This window comes from Hippoglossus stenolepis, chromosome 3 (genome assembly GCF_022539355.2).
Source record: "Hippoglossus stenolepis isolate QCI-W04-F060 chromosome 3, HSTE1.2, whole genome shotgun sequence".
NCBI lineage: Eukaryota > Metazoa > Chordata > Actinopteri > Pleuronectiformes > Pleuronectidae > Hippoglossus > Hippoglossus stenolepis.
Window position 1 is genome coordinate 216866 of NC_061485.1, and position 12225 is coordinate 229090.

General features: G+C 44.0%; 1 protein-coding gene across 1 annotated transcript; it reads right to left on the minus strand.

The window, feature by feature from the left end:
- Positions 1-782: 782 nt before the first annotated feature.
- On the minus strand, positions 783-10835 carry polr2b (RNA polymerase II subunit B). Its single transcript, XM_035152387.2, has 25 exons — positions 10701-10835; positions 10204-10276; positions 9726-9876; positions 9534-9646; positions 9157-9376; positions 8527-8685; positions 8290-8454; positions 7974-8170; positions 7592-7711; positions 6621-6807; positions 6340-6483; positions 5723-5862; positions 5209-5320; positions 4872-5026; positions 4593-4791; positions 4349-4517; positions 3319-3415; positions 3143-3237; positions 2789-3039; positions 2512-2601; positions 2306-2413; positions 1956-2069; positions 1442-1602; positions 1116-1311; positions 783-1017 (listed from the first exon to the last, which is right to left on the minus strand). Exons 1-25 carry the CDS (start codon positions 10717-10719, stop codon positions 928-930), a joined length of 3525 nt encoding a protein of 1174 aa, XP_035008278.1. The 5' UTR covers positions 10720-10835; the 3' UTR covers positions 783-927.
- Positions 10836-12225: the final 1390 nt, after the last annotated feature.

A 12225-nucleotide genomic window follows, 5' to 3' on the forward strand; every position in this document is an offset into this window, starting at 1 on the left:
ATCAACACAGCTGCTGCTCATTGGATGTTTGATGGTGATGATACTGGGTGTCTTCCCTCAGGTCCTCAATGGGAGGAAGAAGATGGAGCTTCTTCCTGGAGACAAAGACCATTTGGTGATTCGGACCAGAGGAGGACCAGAGAGTACTTAATATGTTGTGTACTCATGTTATGTCTACTTATGTTTACACCGGGGATCAGAGAGAAATGACATGGGAACTGTTGGTTTCTCTATACATTTTAAGGTCTTGAGCTTATAGATAGAGCTTTGAGATAATGTATATTATGGTTTGATGCTATACAAATTGAATTGAATTTCAATCCCGTCTATGTTCCCTTAAAATGTGGCTAAAATTGAATTCCTGAGAGCTACTGGTGGGAAGTTTAGAAACACGATGAAGACAGACGAAGATGTGAAGAGAGTTTGTGGTGATCAGAGCTGACGACGTGTCAGGTGATGTCAACATGATCACATGACCTCTGCAGCAGAGGTAATACATCACTTCCTGTGCAGAAAACCTGCTGTTGTGTTGTTCAGCTGTGAAACACAAACTCTGGAATAGTCATATCTGAAAATGGCTTTAGATACAAACGTAGATGCAGAAATTTAGACTTAGTTTTGAGGACTAACCCATTTTAAGTAACATCAGTTTAATGATTGAGTGTTCAGCTAATTGGAAATATTAATTGCAGGTTCGTTTGGACATAATTTACTTTCTTTTGTTTTAGAATCAATCATTCAGTTGGTGATGACTTGAACCAATGAGGAGTCAGAGACTGAACCATGTGATCCAAAAATTCAGTTTTATTCAACTTCTACAAAAACAAAGTGAGACAACGACATTAAACTGCGATGACATCACACTCAAGTTGTACTTCTACTTCCTGCTGATGAGTCACAGGAAGTCGTTTGATTGGCTGAGCCATTCTACGATGTCATCATACGAGGGGCGATGCTCATCGACATCAACTCTTGGAAAAGAAGTTTACAAGCGTACGGCATCCGCACCAGAGAGATCTGACCACGCCCACAAACAAAGAGGAAACATCAGACACAGTCAGCAGCAAAAACACCCGTTTAACTACGTGTTGTGATTGGTTATTGATCAGGCGTACCTGTGTCTTGTTGCGGCAGCCTCGACACTCGTACGTGTGCGTCCGTGTGTTGGCGATGGCCATCAGTCCACACAGATTACACACGTGGACTTGATACGGATCAGACGCCTCGAACAGACGCTCTTTGAGAAACTGAGCCGCTCCGTGAGCGATTTGACAATCACGCTCCATCTCCCCGAACCGCAGACCGCCATCACTGAGACAGACAAGTGAGAGACAGACAGCGGGTGAGACAGATAAACAGGTGAGACACAGAAGGACAGAGGAGAGACAGACAGGTAACACAGACACAGACAGGTGACACAGACTGGTTCTGTATGTCTCACCGTGATCTTCCCTCCATCGGCTGCCTGTTGAGGATCTGGACGGGGCCCCGAGCCCTCGAGTGGATCTTGTCGTCCACCATGTGTTTGAGACGCTGATAATACGTCGGACCGATGAAGATCTGAGACGTGAGTTTCCTCCCGGTGAAGCCGTTATACAGAACCTGATCACAGATCAATAATCAGTCTCCTACCCAAGTAGGTTAGTTGCATCAGTGAGGTGATAAGTTAGATAAGTAGGTTAGTTATATTAGTTAGTAGGTAGACCGTCTCTTGTATTTTTAGAGCAGGTTCTAACATGGAAACAAGATTTGGTTTCACACGTGTTGAGATTCCTTCAGAAATATCCCAGCATGCACCGAGGCTGAGGTGGGGACCATAAACCTTTCTCTGGTAAATATTCCAAATATGATGAAGTTCAGATATCAGTGACATCACAGTGATGTCATCACACTGACAGATGCAGGGTTGGTGTGTTCACGTTTAAACATGATTAATGTTGTGACCTCACGCTGACCTCATTTCCTCTCAGGTGGTATCCATATTCAGAGAGCAGGTTCGACACTTTCTGTACGTTCACGGCGTCGTTAAATGGCGTCGCGTCACCAATCTCACCCTTGTTTGCAGACACCTGAAACATGCCAAAAATAAATATGTTAATGACATGTAGGTCAATGTTTATACAAGTGTCACACGTGTAAATGTGACTCAATCAGCTGCAAGTCAGCAGAGAAGTTGGTGATAACCCACATCTTTCAAAATAAAAGCTTCTATTCTCTATTCGGACTTTTATAAGAGACATACTATAAACGTGTTACACTGGTCACGCAACAGTCATTAATTGTTACAAGTCATGATGATCAATACCTTGCCCTGCAAACACTCGATCAGATGGCCGACAGTCATTCTGGACGGGATGGCGTGAGGATTGATGATAATGTCAGGTGTGATTCCCTCACAGGTGAATGGCATGTCCTTCAAAACAAACATTAAAACTTTAGAGTCACACCGAGTCCACAGACACTCAATTAAATCAGTCAGATAATCAATCAGCAGATTAGCTTCCTGTTTACCTCCTGTCTGTACTGGATCCCACAGGTTCCTTTCTGTCCGTGTCGGCTGGCAAACTTGTCTCCGATCTGAGGAATCCGGACAGAACGCACCTGCAGGAGATAAAGTCCGTCAGAGAAAACGTCAAGACTGACGTCATCACCATTCTGCTGGGTGTGTTCTGTCAGGTGTGTCACGTGTTCTGTCACATGTTCTGTCAGGTGTGTCACGTGTTCTGTCACATGTTCTGTCAGGTGTTGTGTCACATGTTCTGTGAGGTGTTGTGCTGCGTCCCCTCACCCTGATCTTGCAGAACTTGTAGCCCTCCTGATTCAGGGTCACCATCACCTGGTCCACGATGCCTGTTTCGCTGGTTCTGAGAAAGGTGCTGCAGTCCCTCTTTGTGTAACGCCGATTGGTGCTGTCCAGCTCGTCGTCGTTTTCCGGCAGCGTCACCGTCTTACCGATGATCACGTCCTCACCGGACACACGAACGCCGGGTGCGATCAGCCCATCGTCATCCAGCTTGTCGTAGATGGCGTGCCTCATACCTGAATATGATTTCAACTTATTCTGAGTATGTGTTGTAACGTTAGCCCCGCCCACCACCAACAACAAACGCTTGTGACTGGACGTGTTTTCATCAGTTCTCACCCTGACAGGTTTCACGGGTCGGCTTCTCGAAGATTTCCTCCTGATCGAAACCTTTCTTTGACTCCTGCTCTTTGTAGGATCGATAGAAAACAGACCTGAAGGACAAAACAACAGCTTCAAACAAAGTGAGGACTCAACCGCTCTCAGTTGTGGTCTTAGCAACGGCAGAGCCTCACCTGAAGAAACCTCGGTCCACGGCTGACCTGTTCATGATCACAGAGTCCTCCTGGTTGTATCCTGTATACGATGCAATCGCCACGATGGAGTTGATACCTGAAAAACAGATTTCAGTCGGAGACGTAATGACCACCTCACTCTGACCTGTTACCTGAAAGACAAACTCACCTGGTCGGAGGTAAGAATTGAAACTTATCTAAAAGTTGATGTAAGAAGAAAAAACTGTTTTACAACTTTCACTGGAACATTTGGTAAAAAGAAATAAAGAATCTTTGAGTTCAGCGTCAGAGCTTCCCTAACCCTCTTAAGCTGTTTTCAGACTTGACCTCCAAAGTCAAAGGGAACTTTATTGTCATTCAGATGTTTCTCCCAGCTCCATGTGCAAATATAAAAGGCAAGTAACTTAACACAACACAAATACACATAATAGAAAAGACCTAAAGACAAACTAAGCCAGAAAATATTAAAAATTGCACATATAGGGTTAGGGTTCACAGAGGTTTCCTTTCACACATGAACAACGCAGCGGGAGATTGTCGGCTCACGCAGTTCAGTGCAGGTCTAAAAGCATCCTCATGTCCGTTAATCTTGAAACAGTCAGAATGATCAGGAGGAATCCCAAAGTGTTGGAAACAAAAAGAAGAGTACGTTTTACTAAATTCTCTCTTGCTCTCTCTAGAGCTGAAGGATTCAAATAACAATTATAATCATCATCATTAATAATATATGAACTGTTGCTGCTTTCATTAATAACATCTCTACATCTAAAAATATCTCTCTTATTGTTTCCATTATAACGAGTCAGAGCTAAAACCTGACGGTTACACAATGGTGCCTGGCCCCCCCCACCCCTGCATTTTCTCTCAGTCGTCAGAGCTGCTCATTGTTTCTCTAATTTTAAGGGTATCGACCTTAATATGTAAAGCGCCCTGAGAAAATGTGTACTATGTTTGGCACTATACAAATAAAATTGAATTGATACTGTACAGATGTGATTCCATACAGATGCCAACTATAAAGGTGAGATACCTGCAGGAAGCTCTCTGAAGCGCAGGTACTCCATGGATCGGGTGGTGACCAGTGGTTTCTGAGGGTAGTACAACACGTGAGCCAGTGTGTCCATTCGTACGTGGAAGTTGGTGATGTAGACGCCCATGGCCTGTTTACCCATCGCAGACTGGTACGTGTTCCTGGGAGACTGAACAACAAAGAGTTTTCAGATGATCATCAACACGTCACAGGATCTTAAATCGAAAACCTTGCTCGCTCGTACCTGATTGTGGTCGGGGAAGGGAATGATGGAGGCACAAACTCCGAGGATCATGGACGGGTGAATCTCACAGTGAGTATAGGTGGAACAGTAGGCCACGCCCTTCTCCTGGAGGTCATCAGGGGTCATGGCGAGCATCACCGTCTCTTCCTCCAGAGTGTCAATGTACTCAACCACACCGCTCGCCACCAAGTCCTGCCAGCTGACCGTCACAACAACCGAAAATCAACGACCACTGCTCAGAACCAGGAAGTCTACAGGAGGCATCCTACACTGTCTCACCTGTAGTTGTTGTACTCCCTTTCCTTCAGTTGGTCGATGTGTCGTCTCTTCAGCAGCAGTTTTTGTTTCTCGACGATCAGCAGCGGCCGGCAGATTCGTCCGGCATCTGTGTATATTCTGATCTCACGTTCTCTGATGTCTCTGATCATCGACACCTGAAAGGTTTCGAACCCGGTAATGTCATCGATATGTGGGGCAGCTGACTTTACGTGTTCGTATCGGTTTCAAAGCAGGAGGGAGGCTCCGATTGATCAGGTGATCGAAAGATTAGATTATAGAGTGGTGTGGTATATGTTATGGAGTGGTATGGTATGTTATGGGATATGGAGTGGCTCACCTCGGACACAATGATGTCCATCTGTCTGCGGAGTTTCCTCAGTGTGTTCATCAGCTGTTCAGGATCTTTGTGGATTCCGACCCAGCAGCCATTGACAAAGATCTTAGTGGCACTAAAACAATGAAAACACATGAAAAACAAATATGACTCTAAAGTTCAGTGTAACTGTAATCTAAATATAACTGATATTAGTCATTGACAGATAATCAATCTGGCAATGCACAAGTTCTTGTCGAAGTTTACGCTCACAGAAAAGAACTGAACATATTGTGGATGTTTCAGTAGAATACTGCCACCTGCAGGTCAGTTTGAGACATGAACTTCATTAGTAAACGAAAATCTAAAAACTAAAACAACAAATAAAGACTTTGAAGGAAAAATAGAACAGAACCTTTTTTCCATTGTTAGTATATGCTTCCTTAGTTTCTGATGAATAGTTTTAATTTTTGTGTAATTTTAATTAATTAACTAGTTATTTCTGAAAGATGTAAAATAAGAAACGGAGGTGACGGACTCTGCGATGGCGGCAGGTGAGATCTCCTCAAGGTTCTCCATACTCCACTCCTCCAGAAACTCCAGGATGGGAGACGGCTGAGAGCCCACAGAGATGTAGGCCATGAGGGCCAAGTTCTTCACCAGACCCACAGCGTGACCCTGAAACAGCGTGACCATCAAAACATTCGTCAACCTGATCATCAACACGTTCGCCTACGTGATCATCAATACACAAAAGGTTCGAAGTCGATACAGATAGCATGAAATTCCACGATTCTCGATACCACAGTCAAAATCTAAAACAAAACAATAAATCCCAGTTACTTCAAAACACGCTAATATATTAAAAACATTCGAACATACAAAAAACAACTGTACCTGTGGTTCTGTAACCTTCAAGTAATAAATAGAAAGAAAAGACTTAAAACAGAACAGTGGCAAGTAGGAAAAGTACACACCTATTATCATCAGGTGGAGCTCAATGACTGACATTTCTAGAAATCAACTTGGTACCGAAGGACCGTGACATCCCTACTCGTCACCGTGACCAATATCTGAAGCTCAGGTGGAGTTTAGTTTGTAATCACCATTTTTACCTCTCGAGTTAAACTGGATTTTTGTGAGTCGTGTTTTTACCTCTGGCGTCTCGGCCGGACAAACCATCCCCCAAAGTGTGTTGTGTAGTTGTCGAGGTTTCGCCAGTTTTCCATCTCTGCCAATCGGAGAGTTGACTCGACGAAGGTGAGACAGAGTCGACGCAAAGGTCAAACGGTTCAACACCTACGAACCACAAATACACAACCTGAGGACGTGATCCAGTCTGAGAAAGACACACCTGTCACACTGAGCTGTTTAAATGTAAACTCTGCCACATCCTTGAATGATTAACGGAACCAGCTGTAGACGGGTGACCTCACCTGTGACACTCCAGCTCTGGCCTGATGAGCTTTCTTGACGTCGCCCCAGTTTCCAGTGGCGAGTGAATATTTGAGTCCGTCAGATATGATTCTGGTTTTAATGGCGAGTTCCAGGTTAAAGTCTTTTCCTCTGTCGATGAACTTCTGAGCGTAAATTCTGATTTCCTTCAACAGATTCTTAAACATCCTGAAAAAACAACACCAGGAAGTTATTGTTAACAGAGCTTCAGATTCAATTTTATTTATTGTTTTGGCTGTGTTGTTTGTTTTATTTAGGATATTTCATTATTATTAATTCTACTTCAAATATCAGACCGACTATTCTCAAGAATTTAAATTCCTTCCTCTTCGAACAGTTATTATCATGCTATATTATTATCATTATATCAGTACTATGAAATGGTTAATATGATATAATTTATCACAATTATTTCTGGGGAAATGTGTTATTGTGACAGGCCAACCTTAATATTTTTAATAAAACACCAAGTTAGAGGTTTCCTTGCAGTTTACAGCTTTAGTTCTCTGAGGATTTTTTCATATCCAAGCAAAATTGGTATTTTTCAATGAAATATCCTTAAGTGAATAAATATCGAGTCGAAAAGCGAATCGAAACCATGTGAATCAGAATCTAATTTATTTGGGAAGGGTAAGATACCAAGTCCTATTTATAGTTTTGTTGCCGCGGTATTGAATTGGGTATTGGGAATTTTGGAAATGTCATGGTATGGGTATCGACAATTTTTGATATGGTGACATCCCTACTGACATCACACTAACAATAATACAATACAACAACACTAACAACACCCTTAAACTTACAATACATAAGCACCAATAACACACTGATGATAATGACACACTAACAACACACTAAAAAGGCTAATAACACACCAGCAACATGCAAAAACTAACAAACTAACACACGCCAAGACTAACACTAACATAGGTCATGACAGAAGAAGCCCCACCCTCTGAACAGAAACGCCAATAGAGGCCCAGCGAGGTCCAGCCTCTTGTTGCCATAGTGATCTCTGTCGTCCAGCTCCCGTCTGCCAAGAGCAGCGAGCAGCAACCTGTGGACCATGTACCTGAGAACACACACATGTACGCAGTTACACACACACACGTACAATTAAAAACACAAATACATATACAAAAATACACACACACACACACACACACACACACACACACACACACACACACACACACACACACACACACACACACACACACACACACACACACACACACACACACACACACACACACACACACACACACACACACACACACACACACACACACACACACACAGTTACAGGTGACCTGACGTGCACGGACACTCACCCTAAGAAATACGCCTTCTTGGTCTCACAGAAGTCGCTGACGCCGACGTGCGGCAGCATCTCTTTCTGCAGAACTTCTCTTGCGTATTTGATTCGTCTCTCTTTCGTCACTCCGGGTTTCGCTCCTCTGGAACCGATAAAGTTCAACGCCACATTCTGCTCCTGGATCACAAACGCTTCATCGAGAGACGGCTTGACCTGGAAATACAGTGACATCATCGCTGACATCACAACTTAGCAGGCACCACTTTGTTGACTGCCTGTTAACGGATCATGTCTCAATCAGTAATTGATCAATAAACCATAATCAAACTGACCATCTCCATCATCTCTGGGTCGTCAAAGTCGTAGATGATGTGTTCCAGGATGTCTCTGTCTGACACGAAGCCCAGCGCTCGAAACACGATAATGATGGGAACTTCCTGTCTGATGTACGGCAGCGTGGAAACGATCCTCTGACCGATGGCGCTCTTCTTCACTCCCTAAACGAGACGAGAAGTTCGTCAATAAGAAGATATTGATCTGATATTGATGGACGGATTGTCGGGACTCACCTGTCCTCCTCTCGCCATCATGCTGACCCAGATGGTGCTGGTAGGACGAGACGAGTTTTCCAAACACGAGCGACACTCGGCCGTGTACGCGTACTTCGAGTCCTTCTTGGCAAAGACGTACACTGTGTTGGTCGCCATCTTCTCCTGAGCAATCAGCACCTGAACAAAATAAGTACACATGTTTACATACAACACAACAAGTTCACAAGACTTACACACCACAACATGCACACATACAATGGTAAATGGTCTATTTATATAGATCTTTAAAGTACAGTTTTAAATTCACACACACATTCATACGGTGCATCTATGGGCAGCACTTTTTCAATGAGTTCGGCGTTTGGGAGATACCGTTCCACTTACTTATCATTTTACTAATGTCTATTTTTAGATGCAACAGGTCACCGCTGGATTTGACAGCACATCAGGGTTCACTCTAAACTTTGACCCCCGACAATTCCTGAAATTCACTAAAGAGGGTCAGAGGCCACTGACCAACTTTCAGAGGGTTCAACATTCAGCTGTTAGATTAGCTTAGCATAAAGGCTGGAAACAGAGGAAAGCTACGTTAGCTTGGTGCAAGTCTGTGGATGATGTCACATGGTGAACTGTGGCGTCACAGCGTACCTTCTCGGAGCCATTGATGATGAAATACCCGCCGGGGTCGAGCGGACACTCGTTGAGCTCGCACAGATCTCGATCCGTCAGACCACTCAGCAGGCAGTAGGTGGAGCGAAGCATGATGGGAATCTTTCCAATGAAAGTTTTCTGGTGTTGCGTCTGCAGCTGCTCCTCCCCCTCCTTTATTATGGTCTTTGTGATGTCCACATACAGAGGGGCGGAGTACCTGGGGGCAGTCACACACAGAACCTGTGACTCATGGTGATGGCGGTCAGTCCATGGATGACATTAATAACAGAATTATTTTTTTAAATGTGTAATTTATCAATTAATTCAATTTTAAATTGTTCTTTAATATTCAGGGTTGGGCCGGCAAGACCTACGTCAGGTTTCGTAGTCGGGCTTCATTGGGCATCATGGGAGACGGAGCGCCGTCTCTCTCCCAGTGCGTCGGCTTCGACAGGTAGATCTGCTCAAACTTCAGTAGGTAACGAGGCTGAAACAGAAAACGGGTCAGTGTGATGTCACAAGAGCTGTAATCATTTGACCACACTTCCTGTTCAGCCACCACTCACCGGCTCCTCCACCTCCCCCGATGTGTGCTGAGCTTCAGCCTGCAGGTCGATGGGCGGAGCATCCTCCACGATCCTCTGAACCGACATCTGGATGAACTCGTCGAAGGAATCCAACTGCTGCCGCACCAGACCCTTCTCGTCAAAATAAGAGCTGCAATAAAACAAAGAGGGTTTTCAAAATTAGAGCAGGAATCAGAGCGCCTCTTCAGATAAGAGCTGAAAGAAAGCAGAGGAGACATTTGTTGCCTTTAAACACTTTTTAACAAAACATTAATCAAACTGATGCGAGAATAAATCACTGCTGTCAACATTCGTGCTGTCTGATTTATTATTTTACTGATCTTTTATTTAATCATCTTCAAAACAAAAGTGTATTCTGTTTAATCGACAGTAGTTACAGACACCACACCTTTCAGAGTAAAAGCTCAATCTGTTATTACCTATCAATAATATTGATAATCAGAACAGGAGCGTTTACCTGATGACGATCCAACAAGCTTCCTGCCACAAATCCGGAGTGATTTCATCTTCATCTTCATCATATTGAGGATCTGACAAATAAACAGGAGGAAATATCACTGACCGATTTCTGCCATTTGTTGGAAGTGAAGATAATTTCTGCAAAGTAAATAGTTTAACGAACAACGTAACGAAGTAACTAGACAACAAGTAACTAGACAACAAGTAACTAGACAACAAGTAACTAGACAACAAGTAACTAGACAACAAAGGACCTATCAGAATCCGTTTAACGTCACAGTTTGTCTGAGTGAACTTTATCTTTTTTATTTAAACCTGTTTGTTTTGTGAATCCTTTATTAGCAGTTTGTAGCATGTTAGCATTTTTAGCTCAAACAAAGCACCGCACTTATCGCATTAGCTGTTGATAGCATCCGTCCATCTGTTTTCAGGCTAACCCTAGCTGCTAACCGCTAACTAACGAGAAGCTAACCGTTGTTTTCAAGTGAAACTCACCTTCGTCCTGATCGTACATGTTTTATATTAAAATTATCTGAATAAAACTCAGACTCAACGTTACGATCCACAGCGCGCCGCAGAAAATACACGTCACTTCCTCCTCCTTCTTCTTCTTCACTCGGTTTACCGGCGGGTCTTGAGCGCTATACCGCCGCCTGCTGTTCAAGAGTGTGTAACATCATTTACACATTTCCTCAAAATCTACCTCCAGCTGAGTAACGATGCATTATGGGTAAACTCGGCTGCGTCTACCTGTGTGTGTCTGTGTCTGTGTCTGTGTCTGTCTGTGTATGTGTCTGTGTCTGTGTCTGTCTGTGTCTACCTGTGTGTGTCTGTCTGTGTCTGTGTCTGTGTCTGTTTATGTCTGTGTGTGTCTGTCTGTGTCTGAGTCTGTGTCTGTTTATGTCTGTGTGTGTGTGTGTGTGTCTGTCTGTGTCTAAGTCTGTTTCTGTGTCTGTTTATGTCTGTCTACCTGTGTGTGTGTGTGTCTGTCTACCTGTCTGTGTCTACCTGTGTCTGTCTGTGTCTGTCTACCTGTGTCTGTCTGTCTGTCTGTCTGTGTCTACCTGTCTATGTGTGTCTGTGTCTGATCTGTGTCTGTCTACCTGTGTCTGTCTACCTGTGTCTGTGTCTGTGTCTGTCTGTGTCTGTGTCTTGTGTCTTGTGTCTGTCTGTGTCTGTGTCTGTCTACCTGTGTCTGAGTCTGTGTCTTGTGTCTTGTGTCTTGTGTCTGTGTCTGTGTCTTGTGTCTTGTATCTGTCTGTGTCTGTGTCTGTCTACCTGTGTCTGTCTGTGTCTGTGTCTGTCTGAGTCTGAGTCTGAGTCTGTGTCTGTGTCTTGTGTCTGTGTCTGTGTCTGTGTCTTGTGTCTGTGTCTGTGTCTGTGTCTTGTATCTGTGTCTGTGTCTGTGTCTTGTGTCTGTCTGTGTCTGTGTCTGTCTACCTGTGTCTGAGTCTGTGTCTGTCTGAGTCTGTGTCTGTGTCTGTGTCTTGAGTCTGAGTCTGAGTCTGAGTCTGTGTCTGTGTCTTGTGTCTTGTGTCTGTGTATGTGTATGTGTCTTGTGTCTGTCTGTGTCTGTCTGAGTCTGAGTCTGTGTCTGTGTCTGTCTGAGTCTGAGTCTGTGTCTGTGTCTTGTGTCTGTGTCTGTGTCTTGTGTCTTGTGTCTGTGTCTGTGTCTTGTATCTGTGCTGTGTCTGTGTCTTGTGTCTGTCTGTGTCTGAGTCTGTGTCTGTGTCTTGTGTCTGTGTCTGTGTCTGTGTCTTGTGTCTGTGTCTGTGTCTGTGTCTGTGTCTTGTGTCTGTGTCTGTGTCTGTGTCTTGTGTCTGTGTCTGTGTCTGTGTCTGTGTCTTGTATCTGTGTCTGTGTCTTGTGTCTGTCTGTGTCTGTGTCTGTCTACCTGTGTCTGAGTCTGTGTCTGTCTGAGTCTGAGTCTGAGTCTGAGTCTGTGTCTGTCTGAGTCTGAGTCTGAGTCTGTGTCTGTGTCTTGTGTCTGTGTCTGTGTCTGTGTCTTGTGTCTTGTGTC

Excerpts from the sequence above, each read along its gene's own strand:
- polr2b (XM_035152387.2), bottom strand. Across the intron at positions 8,171-8,289 it reads ACCCAGAGATGATGGAGATG|GTCAAGCCGTCTCTCGATGA; the intron begins GTCAGTTTGATT and ends CTGTATTTCCAG. Across the intron at positions 6,808-7,591 it reads TTGGCGTTTCTGTTCAGAGG|GATGTTTAAGAATCTGTTGA; the intron begins GTGGGGCTTCTT and ends TTGTTTTTTCAG.